Genomic DNA, 22,149 nt, shown 5'->3' on the forward strand with positions numbered 1-22,149 from the left:
GCCTCATTAATGTTTATTTTCATATACGAGACCATTAAACGATCAATGGAAAGAGAACCTCGTTGCGTGAGGACTGAGGCTTTTCGGCCGGCATATGTAGGGACAAAATGAACTCCTCCTCCTCCCCGTGCTCTCAATCACACCGTGAAAAAGCCATCGGAATTAAGAGTTTAACACCGTGCCAAATAGCCGCAGATTAACGGCTCCAAATATAGTTGAAATGGCCGATTGCGGGCGAGCTAGTGAGCCGTGAATTAATAAAATAGACAGGTTCATGCATTTGTTCTCAAAATAACCAGTTTCAAATGTACCCCAAACTCTGAAAGTGCGAACTATCCTATAATCAGGGTTGAAGAGAAACAAGATTTTTTCCATTATATTTAGATTAGATTGCATTTTGGTTTGCACTGTGGAACATTTCATGGTTATGCAAGTTTATTTCCTATGTGATGTACAATTTTTTTTCTTTTTCCCGACAGTATATTATTTTTCCTATTTCGTATCCGATGTAAACGTTGTGGGTGTTTTTCACGAATGAAACATGTTAATCTCTTGGAATATGGTATTACTGCAGCAGTTTCTTGTTGTATGAAATTTCTTTTATAAGTTTGTAAAAAAATGAACAGTAAGAAAAAATATATATTTTTAAAAGAAGCAGAAAAGTTTCTTGATCGAGTCCATTTGGAAGTGTACACATAGTTTAAAATTAGCAGCCCAAGTTAGCCTTAAAGTCATCTGATCCCAGTCAAGGGTCAAAGGTTGGATTCTTCGTTTTTTCCTTGAAACAAGTCGGGTTGAGTTTCCAAACTCCAAATTAGACGTGAAAAGTAGGCATCCGCACTTCAATCACTTCAATTCCGAGCGACATATTTGAACTTTTTCGTTTTAGCTCGTCATTAAACGATTTACTTCACATTCACAAAGTAGTGAGCGAAAAACTAAAAGCAAAAAAAACAACAACTTGGTAATTCCAAGTCAGTTTCTTAGCAAAAATGTCCGCAGCCCAAAATATAAACATTAATTTAATTCGCATCTGTCTTGTATGCCTGCCTTGATTATTATATAAATCATTTTATAGGTTCTTTATTGTTTTTCTGTCATCATAAATATGTATGCCAGATTGTGGCAGCCATACAAAGGTGCCACCTTGTATTATTATATTATAATGGTCAATCATAAAGTTTTTCCCGCACCCTTTGATGAAAATACAGTATTTAACGTTAGTAGAATTGAGTTGGGGTCGGAAGAAGAACAAGTCTAAATGATCTCACACTGTCCCCATGTGGTGAAGATAAGAAAAAAACATTGCAAGGCCCAATTTATGGGCAGTGAGATACAAATAAAACAGTGATTTTAAATTATATACAGCTTTTAAAGAGTGAGAGGAAAAAGCTGAGAATGATTGGTAACATGAATATGAAAGTGGGCAATGACGTAGATGACACAGGAAGAAAGAGAATGACAGCCCAGATGAGTCATGTCTATTTTTATTTAGCCTCATCGCTTGATGGAAAAGAAGCAAAAAAGCAATATATTGCCGGCCTGTCGTTCCACATAGATGTCATCAGTGCTCTTTTATATCTGCGTGTGATATCTTGGAAAAGCACACTTTATAAAACTAGATGCAAATAACCTCATACTTTGGGGGCAAATCATGTTCAGCTATACAAAAACATTCAAAATTCACATTCTTAATGGTCCCAAAGCAGTCACTATATTGCCTATTGCACTGCATGATTGACTTAAATCTTAAATCAAGTCAGTTGTCATGTATTACTTTTGCACCTTCTTCAGCACCACCTGCGTTCAACGTAGTTTACTCCTCGTCTTGGCGTACCGACAGTTCGACAGCCTTGAGCACAACAACAACAAAACATAAAACAAATGGAACAGTATGTTTATAATAGAGGTTTTATGAATGCAAATAGGCAGAACTTGTCAAGCGTCTTGGTACAAGTCTAAGTCTAGTCTTACATCATTTTGGCCAATCTTAGGTTTGACATGACTCACAAAAAACACACTCTACACTATTTTATAATATTTTAAAGAAGAAAAATGTCAATGTAGCGTGCGTTTGAATCATTAAAACACAATGTGCAAAAGGTTGAGCTAACTGCTTCTAATTGGATTGCTTTAACAACAAGAAATTCATCAACCTACAATGGATCTCATATTTTAGCCACTTTCTGAACCCCTAAAATCTTTTTATACATTCTATACTCTTGAGTCAACATCGTTCCACTCCCTTTCTAATCGATACAACTTTTAATCTCTCTCTGGTACATTTGCTAAACCGTCCCATTGCCTTTAAATCTACCTTTACGTCTGTAGCTGTGTGTAACAATGTTACCAAAATTCAAAAACACATTGAAAAGACTTTGAAATTAAATGCTGTATATTTAGTCCAGAGTAGGATATGCTATCCTTAATGCGTAGTGGACCCGGGGCGCCACATGCTAGGCTGTAGCCCAAGGTTGGAGGTGCTGAATCGTGGTCTGGGAACCCTGCTGTACTGGCTACCTGTGGACACCTGTGGGGTGGTCCCGGTGGTTCTGAGTGGACTAAGATCTGGGACACTTTTGAACTGCCTGTCAGCTTGTTGAGGCTGGAGATGGGAAAACATGGCAGGCTGGACTGTATTTGTAGGTGAGGTGAAGGTGGGGAGCTGAGGGAGGGGAGCTGTGGGGGCAGGCGGTATTGGAGGGGAGAAAGGCCCAGGGGACCACTGAGATTGGTAGGCAGCGGGAGATGTTTGGGGCTGGTAGGCTGCTTGAGGCGGCGGAGAGGTGATGTCAGAACGCCATAGCGGTTCTCCCAGCGTCGTGGCCGATCGAGGCACGATGGCTTTGATGGCGGGGCTGGTGGCTGTTGGGGGTGGCGTGGAGAAGCGTTTCACCTCGTAAACTCTCGCCGTCTTCTGAGGACCACCTTGCTGCTGGCCCAGGGAGGCGTCTTGCCGACCGCTATAGGTGAACAGAGATGAGTTGAGCTGGTAGGGTTGGTGGTTCATAACATCCACCTGCTTTTTGGTGGCTTTCTTTCCTTTTGATGCAACTGGTCCGGACTTGGATACCTCGACCTTCTTCTGGGCTTTCGGAGGGCACGAGGGTGACAGGAGTGGATTGTAGCTGATTGGTGGAGGGGCACGGATGTTGGAGGAGTACTTCCAGGTCGCCGGGAGGGATGGAGTGGGGGAAGGCTCCCTGCTATGGGAAGGAGAGAACAGTCCCGGAGCGGCGGAGGGACTCCGCTCGACCACATAACGGTCCATTCGGTTCTGTCTGCGGGCAAACAGTTGACCCCCTTTTCCTGCCAGCTGAGGCATGGGAGTGCTATGCGGTTTCGGGGCCACTGGTGGCGGCCTCGAAACTCGCTGAGCCTGCATGAAGTTACAGGCCTCGGCTCCCAGGCGTAACCAATCCTCCTCGGGGCCGGACTCGTGGCCTGCTTCGTTACTTGGTACAACGCCAGAACCCGCGGTGCTGGTTCTCGCAAAGCGATCATCCATGTTCTGGACCATGGACATCAAGGAGGGATTCGGCGACACGTCTTTACTGCGGATGGCGCTGAACATTGGTTTCTTGGTGCTGCGACCGCGAGCATCGTGCAAGATGCCGGTGCGAGCGGCGGGCACGGAGATTCGCTGCTCGCGAGAACCTGATGGACCCGAGACCCAGGTTTGAGGGGTGGCGGTAGCGGGGATTAAGGGATGAGCGGCTTTGGAATCCTGATTCGGCGGAAGGGTGGAAACCTGGGAAATGGGAGACATCCCTGGGGACGGTGGCGGGGGAAAGGACGGAGGGGAGTAAAATGGCTGAGGTGGGGAGAAGGATTGAGCAGACTGGGCTGCTGCAGGGTGAGGAGTGACTGGAATGGAAGGGTACATTGGCGAGGGGGGCGTAAAGGCCGAGGAGCTGACCAAGGGGGCGACGCCGTTGTTTCGAGGTGGGATATAAAGAGAGGTGGTAGACACCGCTCTCCTTCCATCAGCTGCCGGATAGTGATTAGGCGCGATGGTGACCATTGAGACAGCCGCTGCCGGTTTGGGTTGGGGAGGTCGGAACATTACGGAGGTCACCGATGAGCAGGGCGCCAAGGGCCCGGGAGTGAAGGGACGAGCTGTGCGATTGAGAGCAGCTGGACTTAAATGGTTGTCCAGGTTTGGATTTGGGCTGTGATTGAAATGTGGTCCAATTTGATTATTTAGTGGGGGTGTCACAGGAGGTGGGCTCAGTGTAACACTAGCCCGGCTTATAGAAACTGGACCACCGTTGAGAAGCGGTACATTCAAAGCGGAAGACATCGGTGCATCCGCTTGCTTCATGGTCTCCTGTGCGAACACCTCCAAACTTGGAATTTGACTGACAGGAGCCTCAAAGCTTACGTTGTTAACCCCTGGGCTGTTATTGGTTGATGTTTGTGTGCTGGGTGGACAGGCGGCGCTCCTTCTGTCCAGCAGGTCTAAGTAACCGCTATCCCACGTGGGGTCAAACGAGGTTGAGAAACCTTCCTCGTCAACTTCGGAGCTCTGAATGGAGCTCCCTCCTTCCTCCTCCGTCTCCCCCTCGGTGCTTTCTCCGCCTTGGTCGTCCTCGGCCTTGCCGAAGCAGGTCAACGTGTACTTCTTGGCTCTCTGTCGCCGCTTCTTGAACATGAGCACCCCTTTGGAGTTGGGGTTGGGTGCGTCAGTCAGCAAGGAAGCGATGGAACGGCATTTGGTGCGAGCTTCCTTCACTTGCTTCTCCACCAAACTCTCCCCGCGCTGTAGCTCTGCGTAAGAGAAAACCATAAAAATATTCAGACAATTCTTGGTGCCATATCTTTCCTCCCACTACCACGCCCAGAAAAATAACTATTAAAAAACTGTGTATACTTTGCACAATGTACATAACCTACTTTTTTACTAGTACCAGAGGGGGGATTCAGTTCTTGTACTTTGACAAGGGTCTTAGTATGGGTTTTCTTTTCTACATGTGTAGGTATCAGTCTCTGAGTGTCAGCTGTGGCAAAATGGTCTGGCTTGATTTGTTCACTATGTTGACAGTGAAGATTAGCAGTGACGGACGGTTGTAAGTATTATGGGTTTACAGTTAAGAATTCCCACAGCACTCCAATGATGGGTTATACACTCCGGGGTGGTTAGGTCAGTTTCTATTCTATACACACATTCAGTCAAATGCTATTTACAACTGTGACAACCTTTATTCTGCTAGTATTACGTACAAACTAATGCAATGAATAAATAAAACACCCCAAAAAATATTGTTGCTGGACAATACAAAAAATGCTTCTTATTTTTATAGAACCACTTATACACTCATACCTAGGAACAATTTAGAGTTTTCAACATGCCTACAATCCATGTTTTTAGAATGTGGGAGGAAACCAGAATACCTGGAGAAAACCCATACAAGCCCAGGGTGAACATGCAAACTTCACACAGTGATCTAACCCTCGACCCCAGAAATGTGAGGCCGACGCGCTGTTTTTTTTAATGCCAAATTTTGAGCTACATGTTATTTCTTTTTTTAACATCAACAAAATAATACAACATTCATTCATTCAATATAAGAGTCTGAAGATTTGGGGGCTGATAATCCTAAATGCATTAAATAGAAACAATAAAATGGTTCGAAAACAAGTTTAAAATAATAACAAAAAAGTACATTAATATTATAGACGTCTGACAATTTTTGATTCCGTAATTACAGTACATAGACAATAGATTAATTTTTATCTTACCTGTGTGTCGGCTTGTGTGGCCACCTGCTGAATGAAATGTTGGGCCCCTCATCTTTCAAGACCAATTTTATACGCGGGTGTGTTTAACCACCCCCAGGACCCTTTTCCTCACACACACAAACACACACACACGCCCTCTGTTTCTCTAGAGCACTCAGTGGCTGCTACTTCTCTCTCGGTGTTAAAGACCTTTTGTTGTCTCTGTCCCGCCGCCCAAAGTGACGCATTATGTCAAATCACTATTCCTGTCTGCCTTACCCGCATTGAACACCTGTCGCTTTCACACACCCAGAATAAGGAGACCCCCTCACCAGGAAATATTTAGAGTGGTGTCATCATTAGGCCTCAGTACAAATATCCTATTTATACTATATACAGTATAATAAGAGATGTGGGATAAAATAAAAAAATGCCTGACCAATTAACGGATGTGATATTAAAAAGTCACTTTTCCTATTTTTATTATGTTTAATAGTAGCATGTAAAATACTAATTCACAGTATTACAATTGATGTCTTATTAATGTTATTCAGCAAGAACTCCAGCCATCGGAATGTGCTACACAAGAATGTCCCTGAACGCCTCGCGAGAAATTTCACCCTTGCTGATTTCATATACACTTTTAAACCCTCAACCTAATTCGAAATCCGATTTTTCACATCATACTCACTAGCTTGCCGTGCTTTGTCCATGTAGGTGGTGGCGAGCTCGTCACTCACGGGGCCCTGTTGGGGTCCCACCATGGGCACCAGTTGACTACTAGAACTCAACATCAGGACTTCCTTGGCCCGCTGGGGAGACACTAGCGGCGGGCAGACGCAAGCCCCTGCGTCCTGGAAGCCGCTGTCCCCTTCACCCTCGGTCTCTCCTAGGGCTCGCTCAGGGGTCGGGGGGAGCGAGTGCGCAGGGATTGCCCAACCCAGCTGGGGGGGTTGGTAGACGAAGTCCTTGTGTGGGACACCGTGCCACTGTCCTTGCAGTGGGCATCCCACTCCGTCGTTGGCACTCTCATAGCTTTAAGACAAAGAAAAACTACAGTTCATACATTCATTCAAGGGTTGTGGGGGGTGTTTGAGCCTATCCCAGCTAAATATGGGCAGTAGTTGAGGTAAACCCTGAATCTCCGTTGGGCAGCAGATTCATCGGACACAAATTTCCCTTACCCACTCATCTCAGACGTCTCCTCCTCCTCGTGGTTATCGTAGCGTGCTGGCGAGCGGGCGTGAGGAGACGTTCGCCGCTGGCGGCGGTGGCCGTGCGAGCGCGTGTCGGCATCGCTGTCCGTCTCGCCGTAGTAGGCCTCGCTGTCCGGCGGCGAGGTAACCCCGTTGGGGTCAACGGAGGTCACCGAGAGAAGCGGAGGTGAGCACCGAGTCGGGTGCGAAGGGGACCGTTTGACCCGCAGGTGCAGCATGGAATTCTGAGCATCGATGAGGCTCATAGCTTGGGCGTGGCTGAGATCGATGCACGAATGGTCGCCGATGGCAACCAGCTCATCTTGCTCTTCTAGCCCTGCCCTGCAGGCTTTGCTGCGCCGGCGTACCTGTGCAACAAAAACCATTTCATTAGCGTGTCTTGGTTCACCCCCTGGAAACTCCTCCACTTCACCACAGCGGCATCCGAAACAGATACCTAAGCCGCTTCATATAGCTTCTCTCAGTAGCAGCCCTACTCATGACCTTAACCCCTCCTCCTGCATAACAGGAAGGTTAACATGGAATTCATCCTGTCATTCCCGCTTTTCAAATTTATGACCATGCAACAGAATAACTCAAATAGTCTGCACGTTTCTACTCTTTATCTGCCCACACACACTCTTATCCAATAAGTGGAATGATGAGAATGTTACCAGTATTTTGCCTTTATCACTATTGCAGACGTGTAAGGACAACGTCCTCTAAGACATTTTTCACAGCAATATACGTACACACATTAGTAGTGGTGTCCCTATCTAATACGCAGTATCCGTATTGGTGGTCTATATAATTATTTTTGAAGTATCGGACCCTTTCCGATTTGGACACAAGATTGGAATCCGATCCAGTGGCTATGTGTGTTTTCAGTATATATAGTCGTGATTTTGGAATAGAAATAACATTGCATACTATTTGTAAACAGAACATTTACTGATGAAGTAAGTAAAAGCAGGGATCATTTTCAAATATTAGTTCCCATTTAATGGTTACATTACTTTTTGCAGTTTTCTTCCTGGTCTAAACACACGGGATTAAAAAACATATTTTGACAAAATAACATTGATAGCAAAAAAAAAAACTGCATTTCCTTGACAATAGTAGAGTGATCAAAACCATACAGCATATGTAAGCATAGTGAAAGAGATGGTTTAACAGCTGCAACACCCGTTTGAACTAAACCGTGGGCGTTCCATTTTCATCATTCACGATACATTGCCCGCATACCCAGAACACAACTTATCTTATTAATTTGAAGAAAAAAAAAACAGATGGCACGATGAGGAATTAGCCAAAATACTAGAAAATGTGTGCACATATGAATGTTGTCTCTTATCTTTATGTTTGAACAGGAGGTGTTTTTCCATGACTGGCTTCCAACTCCTCTTAAAGAGGTTATTCTTATCCTGCAGCTCTTTGCCCCACCACAAGGCTTATCTGAGGTATGCCCACCCACCCCCCAACACACACTCACACAAACACACGCACACACACACACACACACACACACACACACACACACACACACACACACACACACACACACTCACACACACACACACACTAACAGCTGGATGCACACACACTTATCTTTTTGCATCGCTGGGTGGGAGCAAGGTTACAATCCAAATCATCTTGATTAAATTTGAATACTAGTTAAACATCATTTTCAGTCTTAACATGAATATAAATAGTGACATCAAATCCTAGACACCTTAGTTCTCTAAGGCCAACTGCTTCTCTGTGCCTTAGTTTGAAACTCCATATCCAATGTGTTCACACTGTTTTGTGACCCATATAACCAGAAATGAAATGTGCAGGGGCACAGCGGGCATTCTTTAATAGGATGGCTAGGAGGCGCTCTTAATTATTCATTTTTTCAGGGTCTTATGCAAATAAGCACTAATAGCAACAGTCTCTTGAGTCCTTGTTGCATTGAGAGTGGGTCTATACAGGGCACCAGATTGAGGACAGTTTCTATTTTGAATCATTGAGTGTGACTTAAATGACAAATAAACACCCACAACTAGAAAAAGATTTCAAAAAAAAAAACGAGAAAGAGAGAGAGAGTGCAAACCAGTCAGATTTAAAAAAAATGTAAACAGTGTTTACAGAGATGCTGAAACACAAATGGTGATGCAATTTATGTAGACAGATAAAACACGAAAAATGTTGTCCCCTGCGAAGAATGACAAATAGAGGACACGCCCTTTGGAAGAATGCCTAATAGACACACATTTCGTATTGTTGAAATATATTGAAAAACAAATATTACACTTCAATGCTCACTAACAATTCAATTCAATTTAGAGACAGTTTGAACTCCAACTTTTGTTTGGCTTCAAGTTTGATTCATGTTATAAAATTCATTTCTAAGAATCACATTCATGTTTTATGTTTGGATTGTAACAGTAGGTTAAAATAACTTGAGTGTACATAGTATTTGGCTTATGGCATCTGAAACTCCAGATCAAAAGGCTCAAGGATATTAATGACCACCATCTTAAGTCGTCAATCTAAGATGGACACCGGCGCCGTACCTTTGCCACTTGTAGAGGTTTCTGCTGCTCTTTTCCTCCCTGGAGCCTGAACCCCCATGGAGAACCACCAGAGAGGGAGACCACAATCTCCTCTGCCACCATCTCTTCTCCGGGCCTTCTTCAACGGTATGTGTGTTTGTGTATGTTGAGGGTCTTCGTTTTCTCACACTTGTTTTCAATGCAACACGGCCCAAGTGAGGTGGAAGGACAGACGTAGGGGTCTGGCAGGCTTGCATCTGCTTCCACTGGAATGCTGTGTTGGAGGGCGGGCACTTAGGTGATTTGTGTGTGTGTGTGTATTTGTGTGTACGTGGGTGCCTTCATCATTCCCCTCTATTCAACACATGCCATGTCACTCTCTAATGGGACGCTTGCTGATATACCATCCCAAAATAGTAACACACAAGCACACACACACACACACACACACACACACACACACACACTGTCACACACACACACACACACGCATGCAGTCAGAATCACTTCAATGGGAGGGGGCTCAGCAGAGGAGAGCAAAATGAAGCACAGGTGGCAGTGGTGGGTGCGTAGGTATTTATGTTAAGAATTTTACTGCCATTGTAGTTCAGATATGGAAGATTAAAGAATGGGTATTTTTTAATAAAAAAATATGTGTATGTGTGTATATGTCTGTGTATGTGTGTAAATGTCTGTGTATTGTGTGTGTGTATTTTTTAATTTTTATTTTATTTTTTATTTATATGTGTGTGTATATGTCTGTGTATATGTGTGTGTATTTTTTAATTTTTATTTTTAATTTTATTTTAATTTTATTTTTCTTCATATAAATCAACTGTCGTACTTTTACTGAATTACAGGAGTTGCACCTGTATATATTTTTACAGAAATATCTGTAGATTGTAAATAGAAGCTCAGAATTGTGCGCCACCGGAAACGGAAGTTGCTGCGCACAGGGCGGAAGTGGACGTGGCATACCGCTGCAGCCTTTCCGCTGAATGTCCGTTTCTCATTCCAAGAAGGGATTAGGTAGAAACACCCGGGCGCGACATTCATTTTCAGCCCCTGACGCTTAGCCGATCTCCGATCCACTTACGACGCCTTACTATTCACAGTATTTCGGAGGTAGGTTTTGATGAAAAATCGCTGTAACTTGTGAGCCTGACTTTCACGTCCGGCTTTTTTTGCCATGTTAGCTTCGCGATGCTAACTAGCATTGGCTAAAGAGGCTGCTGTATAAGCAATGGATGTCACCTAGCTTTAGCCAGAATGCTACCGTTTTTAGCTCCGGTTGTGCTCTGCTCACAGCTGATTGTAACTGCTGTCATGGGAGATTTGGGCGACTAGCCCAAGTTAGCTAGCCCCGGTTTTGTTTTGCTTTTGTTGAGTCAACATGATTGTACTTTGTACCGCGATCGTCGCCATTTAAAGTACTGAGCGTTATCTTGTGTTTGTTGGGGCTTCGATTGGGTTATGTAGTCGGGCTGCTGAGCAATGTTTAATGCGGCACTTTAGTTAGCGCCCAGCTAGCCCTCGATCGCGTATTCAATTTTCTCCCATTCATGAAGTAACTCATCAAGATCAGAACTTTACCATGTCACATTTTTTAGTTTCAACTCACCCATCATACATGTGCATCAACCACTACAGGCCTGACACGCCAAAATAGAGCAACTCGGCGATAGTGTTTCTCGTCGTAGTTGAATTATTGAAAACCCCACTCGTTTATCTCGTGTTTGTCTTGATAGATGATACTCTATTTTAAAAGTTCTTCCGCTAGGTAAACGTCTACCACTCGAGCGTAGTAGTTTGTTGGATGAATGACATTCATGTAGTGAAACAAAGTTGCTCTGTTCAGGTTAAAATGCCACTGTAAATAGCATTGCAGTCAATGATGTGTGTTCCAGTATAAGCAAATAAAGGTGTTGTCAGTTACCAACACACTGTATTAATGCCACATGTTTAACTGTTATCTAGAACCTAACCAAGCAGTTGATCTCACTGTGTCTTCCAGTTATAGGGATGAACTGAAGATGAATGTAAACCAGCACACTCCCATGGCCTCTCCTTATGGCCAGCCTCAGCCCGGTTATGGCCAACCCACCTTTGCACCACTGGACGGCGGGTACCCGCCCCCCTACGCACCTTACAATAGCCCAGTGTCAACCTACCAGCCCGGAGTGCCACCACAAGGTAAAATATGGCAGTCATCTCTGGCTAGATTTTTTATATATTTATTTTTTTGCAAAGGTATAATGTAATGTTTATGCCAACTAAATATTGGAAGTGTAAATACAGATCAAGAAAGTTGTCTTTAAAATGTAAGATGGTTAAAAAATATTTTGGCCATATTTTGGCTGGGGTACTTTGTAATGTCAGGAAAGAGAAATAATTCCTTGAAGAAAATACATTGTACAACTTTTTAATTTTGAATATTACACCGATTCATAAAAATTTCTCGCTATAAATAGATTTGTTGATGAAGTCATTTTTTTGGTATTTAAAAAGTTGCATTCTATTACCGATCGTCACACTTTTGCACTATCACGCCAATAACCTTCTCCCTCTGTGATTTCACTAATCAGACTTGATTCTTTCACTCCACCTGGTCCTCCTCATTGCTGACCTTTATTCCCCAACCTTTCATCTATTGCATTTCAGGCTATTCATCTTTTACCACCTTCCCTTCTAAGGCTGCAGTCTCAGAGCTCTCCTCTCCTCTTGATCTAGGTAATGCCCTCTTTTCGCTCTTCCCACTCTGCAATCGTCCAATTCTCACATTTGCCAGATTCCATTGAGTTGAAAATGTATTTTGTTTTATTTTCAATACTAAAGGGATTTTCTAACCCCCTTTCAGGTCATGGCAGGGCTCCTCTAAATTCCGGGCCACTACCTGTATCAGCACCTCAAGCATACAATCAATATGGTGGTCATCATCAAGGCGACATGCAAAATGGACCCCCACCTATGACACACGTGGCCCCAAGGTAATGGAACAGATTTATCTCACACTTATTTATAGTCATTATGAACTTGGATGTTCATTAAATGAAATATTTCTAATTTTTTCCAGGCCCGCCGCACCCCAGTCATATAACCAAGGAACAGTCAATCTGTCGGGGCCGCCCACCTCTTATCCCCAACACTACGGACCCCCACCCACAATGCAGCACGTCACCAGTCAGATTGCCGGCATGCAGATAAACTCTGGGGCACCCAACGTTACGGTGCCTGGATATGGTATGAAGGCTAATTTGTGCAACCACTATAAATTAAATTAAAAAAATAATACTCATTTTTTTTATCATAAGCACAAGATTAAATTGTGTGTCAAACTGTTTCTTTGTCAAAATTTTATTTCACTGCACCTTTAGATAAAAAGGCACAGTATTATTTTTAATGGCAAAACCCTTGTGTTTGCAAGGACTATTTGAAGTCTAATGATTAACAAGTTGCTATCTCTCACTCCTCAGTTCCCCCTCAAAGTTCCCAGCCAGCCATCAGTACTTCCTACACAGCCGCTCCTCCCGCTTCCTATCCACAAACATTGCCCCCTGCCTCGTCTGCGCCCACCCAAGCACCGCCTTCTGCTTCCCAGCAGTACTACGGAGGCCCCCCACCTAACTCTCAGCCACCATTCAATTCTTCTCTACCCCCTGCTTCTCAACAGGCGTTCGTCTCCCCTGCGCCTCCTCCGCCATCCAATCAACAATCCTTTCCCGCACCTCCTCACACATATCCAGGTCCCCCGCCTGCCCAAGCCCCATCTCCGTCAATGTCGCAGCCACATCAGTCCTTCGCCCCCAATCAGCCTCCCGGTTCCTCCACCCCTCAAGGCTCCTTCCCTCCTAGAGCGCCTCCTCCCACCTCCTCTCAGTATCCTCCTCCAACATCCACTCCCTCCAGCCAATACCCGGGCCCCTTGCCGCCCCAGCAGCAACCCCCATTCCCGTCTGGTCCCCCAGCTCAGATGCCTCCCACCTCCATGTGTCAGAGCAACCACTTACCTCCAGGACCACAGGGCTTGTCAGGCCCCCCTGGCCCCATCCCCCATCAGCAGCAGATGCCCCCACTCCAGCCTGGTATACCTGGAGGGTACCCTCCCCAGCAAAATGGTAGGTTTACTGAGTTTATAAGAAACTCATTTAACTGGCTAGCTGCCATTGATCGTACAAATTTTCCCTAAACAGTGACTTGCCCTATTGATAATGGGTATTAATGATGTCACGGGGAATGGAGAGTAATCTGGGAAAAGCACGTTTGATTGGCTCCAACAGTATGGGCATTAATAAAACAGAAAGTTTATCCCACATCAGAAATGTGAAATTCAGTGTTTTTTTTGGATGCACCTAATAGAGGTGTTGTCTTTTATTTTGCTTAACCACCATGTTAATTATCCCATCAGGTGCTTTTGGCCAGGTAAGAGGTCCTCAACCTGGTTACCCGGGCATTTATCCTGGCCAGCCGAATTATGGCGCTCCAGCACCGGCACCAGGCCCGCCACCACCTGGACAGAAAAGACTGGACCCGGACGCCATTCCTAGCCCAGTAAGGAGCCATAAAACAATCTTCTGTAAACTCTACTCGACTTGCGCATGGTCGGCATTAGTAAAAATCTCTAACCACTTCTTCTGACCAATTTCTTTCAGTATAATTCTTCCTACATCTCACTGTGTTTTGATTCTCCTTGTCTTTCAATTTACGGTGTTGATTAATTGTCATCCTGTTTTGCACAATGTTGCCGGACAAACTTTTTGAATGTAAAGCAAGCGTCTGACATGCCAGCCGTGCAGAAATCAAGACATAGAATAGACCCAGACGCTATTCCCAGCCCAGTAAGTGTCCTAGTGTGGCTCTTTAATTTGTCCTCGTGTTGGCTTTTCCAAACACATCCCCACCACCGCTTGACCTTCCACCAGAAATGAAAAGCCAGTGTTTTTGTGTTTGTGGTTTGGATCTGTCTTTTTTTTAAAGGGTCTGATCACTATTCTCCCACCTTCCCTGTATACACCCTGCCCGCTGCATGTTAGTATTCACTTGCATGCCCGGAGGATCCACCCTTTTCCCCAGGAATGATTTTGTTTGTCATTTTTCAAAATCCTTCACCATTTGTGCTTGAAAGCCGATTGTTTGTTCTATTGCGACTGAGTCTCATGTGCTTTTCATACCTTCTGCTCATCCTTATAGATCCAAGTCATCGAGGACGACAAGGCCAAGAGCACCGAGCCTTTCATCACAGGCATCAGGGGTCAAGCACCGCCATTGGTAACCACCGATTTTCACGTCAAGGACCAAGGTGACAACACCGACATCTCCAATACTTGTTGCTACTTAAAGATGTCTTACACCATCCTCGCGTGCATTTGTAGGGAATGCCAGCCCCAGGTTCATCCGCTGTACAGCCTACAACATGCCCTGCACGGCAGACCTGGCCAAGCAGTCCCAGGTGCCGTTGGCAGCTGTCATCAAGCCGCTCGCCATCTTACCGCCAGATGAGGTCAGCATCAACTCCAGTCCAGTCTTTTTTTGTGTGTGCTGAAATCCATAAAGAGATCCTCTCACTCTACTTTTTTTTTGTATGCAGACGCCTCCATTCCTGGTGGACCACGGCGATGCAGGTCCCATCCGTTGCAACCGATGCAAGGCCTACATGTGCCCCTACATGCAATTCATTGAGGGAGGGCGGCGCTTCCAGTGTGGCTTTTGCTCTTGTGTGACAGAAGGTAAGTTGCCCTGTGTTAATTCTGTTAGTGGAAGATATTGATGATCTTTGTGTCTGTCCAGTTCCTCCTCATTACTTCCAGCATCTGGACCACACTGGGAAGAGAGTGGACTTCTGCGACAGACCAGAGCTCTCGCTGGGAAGCTATGAGTTCCTGGCCACTGTCGACTACTGTAAAGTAAGTCTTGTAGATTTGCGACATGCTCCAAATATTTCACAAGTCACTCATGTAGCTTTTTAAAATTTATTTAGAACAACAAGATTCCGCAGCCACCGGCCTTCATTTTCCTTATAGACGTGTCATACAATGCCGTCAAGAGCGGCATGGTTGGCATTGTCTGCCAGGAACTCAAGAGTCTCATGGACCGTCTGCCTAGGTAAGCTCTCGTTGTTTAAAGAAAATTGTGGAATGGTGACCCATGAAAACTTAACTCTAATTTCAATTTTGACTTTTTGACCACCCACAATCAAAAGACATAATTTCCCCTTCAGAATTGCCCAGCCCTGCTTAACAGTGAACTCATATTGGTGGGGACAAGCAGCAATGGAAATAGCTAAGAATTATGAATAATAGATGGGACAACACAAAAAGCCATTCAGTGATGGAGTGGTTGTCAAAGAATGCTTGAGTGATGAAGCAGCAGAAAGAAGAGTGTTGTTAGGAAATGAATAACCATAAAAGTGTCATTTACTACCAGAAAAAGTTAAAATGTGCCTTTGGGTTTGCTAACCTCATTAAATGAAGCCATACTTGATTCCTTAAACATGCAATATGTGAAGTGTTCGTTCTTGTCATATTTTCCAATACAGACCAGGAAAATTGTTTTAAAGCATGTTACTTTTGATCCCTCTTACTTAACAAAAAAAAAAAATTCAGTCACAAAAATATTTTGTTTCAGCATGCAATAAAACATTTTGAGTTTCACTTTCAACTAAACAGCGGTTCACCATTGCATTGATTTAAAGTCCCAAGCTCGTTATTCTTGTCTCCAGAGAGAACCCGGAATTAGACTCGGCGGTGAGGGTGGGCTTTGTCACCTACAACAAGGTGCTTCACTTCTACAATGTCAAGTCTAGCCTAGCCCAGCCGCAAATGCTGGTGGTGTCAGATGTATCGGAAATGTTCGTGCCACTGTTGGACGGCTTCCTTGTCAACGTCGGGGAAAGTCGGCAAGTCATTGAGAGGTGGGCAAAATTCTTACTGTTCTTGGGAGTGCTTGCAAATGGACTAAGTTCTCATTACAGAGCAAAGCCTGTCTGGCAACTAAAGCTAAAAAAACTCTATGTTCGGCAGTTTGCTGGACCACATCCCAGAGATGTTTGCAGATACTCGAGAGACAGAGACAGTCTTTGGACCTGTCATACAGGCCGGACTAGAGGCGCTTAAGGTAATTCAACATTGTCCAGTGTTCTATGATGTGGAGTTGTGAACCTGCATGCTATTTCTCAGGCGGCAGACTGCGCCGGAAAGCTGTTTCTGTTCCACACTTCACTGCCTATTGGTGAATCACCTGGCAAACTCAAGAACAGAGAGGATAAGAAGCTCATCGGCAGCGACAAGGAAAAAGTAAAAATAAGACGGCGCTCTGAAATGATGTCCTCTGCAACATATTTAATGTTTTCTGTACTGTTTAGTCTCTGTTTCAGCCTCAAGGGAGCTTTTATAACACACTGGCGAAAGATTGCGTGGCTCAGGGCTGCTGCGTGGACCTTTTCCTCTTCCCCAACCAATACGTAGACGTGGCCACGCTTGCGGTGGTCCCCGTCTCCACCGGAGGCTCTGTCTACAAGTATACTTATTTCCAGGTTGGCTATTCTTCCATCTTCAACCTGACCATGCTAAAATATACTGTTCCAACAAATTTTACGATTATCGTTCCAGGCTCAGTCGGACCAAGAGAGATTCCTGAACGACTTAAGGCGAGACGTTCAAAAGCCAATCGGCTTTGACGCCGTCATGAGGGTTCGAACCAGCACAGGTGCATCTTCATTGTCTAGATTGAGTCAGAATGACCCAAGAAGTATACTGTTAAAAATCACCCCTGGAATGCACTAATACATTTTTTTTCTTCTTCAGGAATTCGAGCCACAGACTTCTTTGGCTCGTTCTTCATGAGCAACACCACCGACGTGGAGCTCGCCGGGCTGGACTGCGACAAAGCGGTCACGGTTGAGTTCAGGCACGATGACAAGCTCAGCGAGGAGACCGGGGCGTTCATTCAGGTGAGGACTCCCTTCTTCTGGTGAAGCTGATCACGTTTTTCGCGTCTTAAGCCTGATTGCCTGCCTACAGTGCGCCGTGTTGTACACCAGCTGTGGCGGCCAAAGACGCTTGCGTGTCCACAACATGGCCGTCAACTGCTGCTCACAACTGTCTGACCTTTACCGTAACTGCGAGACGGACACCATCATCAATTTCCTCAGCAAATTTGGTATGGACCGCACACTCCTTTGCCTTTCCCCATTTTAGTTTTTGAATATGTCACAGACTGATATTTTTCTTTCCCCCTCACAGCTTTCCGAAGCATTATTAACAACCCCACAAAGTCAGTGAGGGACACTCTTGTCAACCAGTGTGCTCAGATTCTGGCATGCTACCGCAAAAACTGCGCTAATCCATCATCGGCTGGCCAGGTATGACTTTAAAATGGCCCCCTTGATCAAAAAACTGCTACCATGTAACACACGTGATGAGTTATTACTAAGCTTCGTACAAGATGCGCAATAAAGCTAAAAGCATTTTTTTAAGCAACTAAATATTTTGGCTCATAATGAAGCACATTCTGTTGCATCAAGAAATGATCAAGATTCCTGTTTATTTGATTCAAAATGTTTTTATTTCAGTTGATCCTCCCCGAGTGCATGAAGCTGCTGCCCGTCTACTTGAACTGCGTGCTTAAAAGCGACGTACTTCTGCCCGCCGCCGACGTGTCGCTGGACGACCGGGCGTACCTGCGGCAACTCATCAGCTGCATGGACGTATCCGAGACACACATCTTTTTTTACCCGCGTCTGCTGCCACTGGTATGCCCGCTCATTTTCTACCGGGCAAGCTTTGGTGCTCAATGCCACATTTGATTTTTACCTTTTTTATCAAAATATCTTCAGATGAAGCTGGAGAGTGGCTTGTTGCCAGTGGCAGTGCGGGCATCAGAGGAGAGGCTTTCCAAAGGTGGCGTGTACCTGCTGGAGACGGGCCTCCACCTCTTCCTATGGGTGGGAGCCAATGTACAGCAGGAGCTGCTGCTCAACATCTTCGGGACATCCAGCTTTAGCCAGATCGACGCCAGCATGGTAAGATTTTATCAAATTCTAAAATTTTCTGATGAAATGAACATGTTTCCCAATGCTTCAGTTACTTAATTTAGATTGACGGAATCGCAGAGATGGGTGGGCAACCTTGAAAGTTCTCTTAAAATGAACACTAAACATGTCAAATATATATTGCACACAAAGAACTGCTTCAAGGTAAAATGTGCAAATATTCCTCCATTCGGTCTTGTGTCACTGGGTGAAGGATGTTGTGTTATTTGCTAACATTTGGTGTAAATGCAATCGTTTTCAGTTCCCCTTCTTTTTTTCCATCACGATGTAATTGTCATTTTTCTTCCCTCCCAGACATGTCTCCCTATTTTAGACAATCCTATGTCGCAAAGACTGAGAGAGATAGTTGAATCCTTCAGAGCACAGCGGTCACGATACATGAAGGTAAGAGCATATTAGTGATGTGCCCATCCGATAACCCTTATCTGTGTCCGGTACCCAATATGGCTATATTTGGAGTATCGTATTTGGTCAAAAGATTGAAGATGTGTTTTTAGTACAAAGGTGCTTTTCAAATGATTTAAATCAAAACATTAGGTAAATATTTCCACTGCGTGAGACGATTGCGTTTTAGAAACTAATGATCCTAACTGAGTAGCGTGTAATATTTGAATAAATTATTTCTTGTGGAGGTTCTGTGGGGAACATAAAAAAAATAGGATTTGTTATTTACTGGTCGCATAATTTCTTGCATTATTTTGAGTGGTTTAAAAATATAAATATCAGATTAAAAAAAATAGGGAGAGTTATGTGGAAAAAAACAGGTACAATGTCGGCATTTTATGAATTTAAATGGGTGTTTGTGTACAATGAACAAAATTCTATTTTGCGAAAATGGATGGACTAAGAAAATCAACAACAAAAAACATTTCCCCTCCCCGTCAGCTGATGGTGGTTAAACAGGAGGACCGTTCCGAACTCATCTTCCGACACTTCCTAACGGAGGACAAGAGCGCGAGTGGCGGCGCATCCTACGTGGACTTCTTGTGTCACATGCACAAGGAGATCCGCCAACTCCTCAGCTAGACCCCGCCGCCACCGCCGCCGCCATCTTCCCTCTCTCCTTTCCTCCTCCTACCTTCCTCCCTTATTTTTTTTTACCTAATAAACTCTTTGTCAGCGAAGAGCCGCGGCTGACACATTACATCTTGTGTGTGAGGAAACGTGTGTGTGTGTGTGTGTGTGTGTGGGTGTGAGATAATCTGATGTGTATAGAGCTTCACTCTGCCTCAAATCGACTGCAATAGAGGAGAGGGTGATTTATGTATATATACACACACACAATATAGAATAATGTATGCAACAGGATTGTATCTATTGGCGAGCACTGACTTGAGGGTGTTTAAAGCACCCGCTCCCATACGTGGCTTTTTATATAGAATCCAATCCCGTCATATAAAAAGGTTTCTATACTAGTGAGTCACCAATGGAATTAAATAAATGCTGTAACCTGATCTCCTGCTCCCCTTTTAATCTTTGTCTACATTTCTGTATTTCCAATTTAATACTCCAAATTGAACCCTAATAGCAGCTTCGGTTAGCATCTAAATGCCCTTACATTTGGTACGAAGTTATTCCTTTTCTGATTGGCTGGGAGAGTTGATCAGCGATGATAATTTAACATTTGCTTCTTTCCGGTTACCACAAACAAAAGTTTCATTAAGTAGCTTGTTTGTGTGTTGCGTTTTTCATGGATTTTTTTTGGATAAATAATAATTCCTTTTTTTTCTTACCCCAGAGAGAGTTAACAACTCCCACAGCTGACTCGTTCAGTTAATAATTATATAAAGAACCTTGTGTTAGACCTCCTTTCCCTGCACAAATGTACCCGATGAAGCGTCCCATTTATCTCAAATTAAGGACACTAACCTGCTTCTTTAGTTAACAGTCATATTGCCGCAAAAATAGCACCTATTTTAAAGGTGCTTTTAAACTAGATCCCGTTTGCTGTGTGTGTACCTCTTGACACTTTAACATATTTTCAATAATTAACCTCTGTCATTTAAGAAGTCTACCCAAAAAGGATAAAAAAAATAAAAAAAATCCTTTCTTTGAAGTGTACCTAATGAAGTGAAGTCACTGGCCGTGGTGAAACATACCAAATTCGAGCCATCTTTGGCCAAGTAGTATGATTAAGAGAGATGAATGGACCCGTACTGAGCAGTCTGTGTGTTTATATATACATATATAAATATCAAATATATAACCTGTACAGAATTCATAGAGAAAAAAAATGATTTTAATTCTTCTGTGGTATTTTTTTTCCATCACCAATATAAGAATCATGGCTTTTACTAATGGGGGGGTCATTAATGTCATGACTGACTTATTTTGAGGAGTGAATAATTATTAGTGCGTCGGCACTTTAACAAACCCCTCCAAATTAAAGTTGTCTTTCACTTTTTGTTTAAAAAGAAAAATGTGTAAATGGTTTGGTTTGTGTGCAAAGTCCTCTGCTACTTTGATTGAGCCAACATCCTCACTGTACTCTTTTTGTCTCGTTCCATATTTGTGTGTTTTTGTTTTTGGGGTTTTTGTTTTGTTTTGTTTTTTTCCTTCTCATTGCCTCTTGGGACTGCTAATAAAAAAAATGATTGTTTCAAAAGGGAACGTCAACACTAGTCTTGCCAAGATAGCTTCTTGCTGAAAGCAATTTAAAATGCATTATTTAGTGTGCAGTTGCACCATCAGGAAGGACATTCTTCTAATAGTTTCAAATGTTTGGATAAGATAGGACGTGCATCCCACTAAATACTATTGAAAATAGTTGTTTTATGAACTGTTTACGATAATTTTTGGTAAAACTGTTATTTAAAATCTTACTATATAATTCAAATGTTTTCTAAAATATCTTTATTTTACAATGATAATATAAATGTATTTTAGTTTACTTTATGTGGTTGATGGAAATATACTTGTGTACTTTTACTTTAAAAAATGCTTTAAAAATTCACTTCTAAGTGATTTCCTCTACTAATCAACAAACAAACAAAAAACAATTACACATGCTTATCACTTGAATTTAAAAATGTATATATAAACCTTTTAACTAGGTCCAAATACCTAAAATAAATACACGATTTAAAAATAAAATTGACATTATCATTGACAACGTTGGTCTATACCTTGAAAAGTATTCCATTTCAATATGCTTGATGGCCCTGTTCTCTTATCGACATCCAGAATGGAATTTAGTCAAAATCGCACTTGGCAGGGCACCCAAGCCTGCTGAGCTGCAGGGAGAGGACATAAAAAACACTTAAACCCTTACTAGTTCTGTTTAAAAAAAAAAAAGTGGATTAATTTTGAGAGCGAGTATTTATGGTGCATCTGTCAGGTTGTTCTGACTCGAGCGTGACTGACATTGGTCAGGATTTGACTGCACGCTACAGTTGAGGATGAGTTCATCCTGCTCTTTAAATCTTTCTAAAGGACAAATTCAGACTTTTATTTCTATATATTCTAACCCACTATCAGAAGCTAATGGTTCCAAAGGTCCCCTAATGGTTACCTGTTGCAACTTTGTTTGCATTATACGAATTCATCACTGGCTATTATTAATCATTTTATGCATTTACTTAAAGTTAAAGGCCATAGTAAATTGAAATTGTTTTACCAATCAAAATGAGTGTAGAGGCAATCCAGAGAT

General features: G+C 43.4%; 2 protein-coding genes and 1 long non-coding RNA gene across 6 annotated transcripts in view; 2 read left to right on the top strand and 1 right to left on the bottom strand.

The window, feature by feature from the left end:
* Positions 1–8,358, top strand: part of LOC144092658 (uncharacterized) — a 31,421-nt gene extending 23,063 nt beyond the window's left edge. Inside the window, exon 3 of the long non-coding RNA XR_013306118.1 lies at positions 8,288–8,358. This is a non-coding gene — a long non-coding RNA (uncharacterized LOC144092658). The remainder of the gene's footprint in view (positions 1–8,287) is intronic.
* synpo2lb (synaptopodin 2-like b) lies at positions 1,498–9,725 on the bottom strand. The gene is made up of 4 exons (XM_077625656.1): positions 9,476–9,725; positions 6,906–7,285; positions 6,413–6,756; positions 1,498–4,770 (listed from the first exon to the last, which is right to left on the bottom strand). Exons 1-4 carry the CDS (start codon positions 9,575–9,577, stop codon positions 2,426–2,428), a joined length of 3,171 nt encoding a protein of 1,056 aa, XP_077481782.1. The 5' UTR covers positions 9,578–9,725; the 3' UTR covers positions 1,498–2,425.
* An 831-nt stretch (positions 9,726–10,556) lies between these two features.
* sec24c (SEC24 homolog C, COPII coat complex component) lies at positions 10,557–21,116 on the top strand. 4 transcript variants are annotated; one of them, XM_077625861.1, is made up of 25 exons: positions 10,557–10,579; positions 11,469–11,647; positions 12,116–12,184; positions 12,312–12,441; positions 12,528–12,694; positions 12,928–13,569; positions 13,860–14,002; positions 14,221–14,289; positions 14,642–14,750; positions 14,824–14,951; positions 15,039–15,177; positions 15,239–15,354; positions 15,429–15,553; positions 16,170–16,361; positions 16,471–16,564; positions 16,627–16,743; positions 16,812–16,982; positions 17,059–17,155; positions 17,254–17,399; positions 17,470–17,608; positions 17,692–17,810; positions 18,021–18,200; positions 18,285–18,470; positions 18,795–18,884; positions 19,386–21,116. In XM_077625861.1, exons 2-25 carry the CDS (start codon positions 11,488–11,490, stop codon positions 19,524–19,526), a joined length of 3,669 nt encoding a protein of 1,222 aa, XP_077481987.1. In that variant the 5' UTR covers positions 10,557–10,579; positions 11,469–11,487; the 3' UTR covers positions 19,527–21,116. The 4 variants fall into 4 exon arrangements, with proteins under 4 accessions (XP_077481987.1, XP_077481988.1, XP_077481989.1 ...); XM_077625862.1 differs by lacking the exon at positions 14,221–14,289; XM_077625863.1 differs by lacking the exon at positions 12,116–12,184.
* The last annotated feature ends 1,033 nt before the right edge of the window (positions 21,117–22,149 follow it).

This window comes from Stigmatopora argus, chromosome 18 (genome assembly GCF_051989625.1).
Source record: "Stigmatopora argus isolate UIUO_Sarg chromosome 18, RoL_Sarg_1.0, whole genome shotgun sequence".
NCBI lineage: Eukaryota > Metazoa > Chordata > Actinopteri > Syngnathiformes > Syngnathidae > Stigmatopora > Stigmatopora argus.

Bases quoted from the DNA above. Each gene is read 5' to 3' on its own strand.
- synpo2lb (XM_077625656.1), bottom strand. From the start codon at position 9,577: ATGGTGGCAGAGGAGATTGTGGTCTCCCTCTCTGGTGGTTCTCCATGG. The intron at 7,286-9,475 runs GTACGGCGCCGG...TTTGTTGCACAG, and splicing joins AACCTCTACAAGTGGCAAAG to GTACGCCGGCGCAGCAAAGC. The intron at 4,771-6,412 runs GTGAGTATGATG...TCTCTTACGCAG, and splicing joins GGACAAAGCACGGCAAGCTA to AGCTACAGCGCGGGGAGAGT.
- sec24c (XM_077625861.1), top strand. From the start codon at position 11,488: ATGAATGTAAACCAGCACACTCCCATGGCCTCTCCTTATGGCCAGCCT. The intron at 11,648-12,115 runs GTAAAATATGGC...ATTGCATTTCAG, and splicing joins GCCCGGAGTGCCACCACAAG to GCTATTCATCTTTTACCACC. The intron at 18,201-18,284 runs GTATGCCCGCTC...AAATATCTTCAG, and splicing joins ACCCGCGTCTGCTGCCACTG to ATGAAGCTGGAGAGTGGCTT.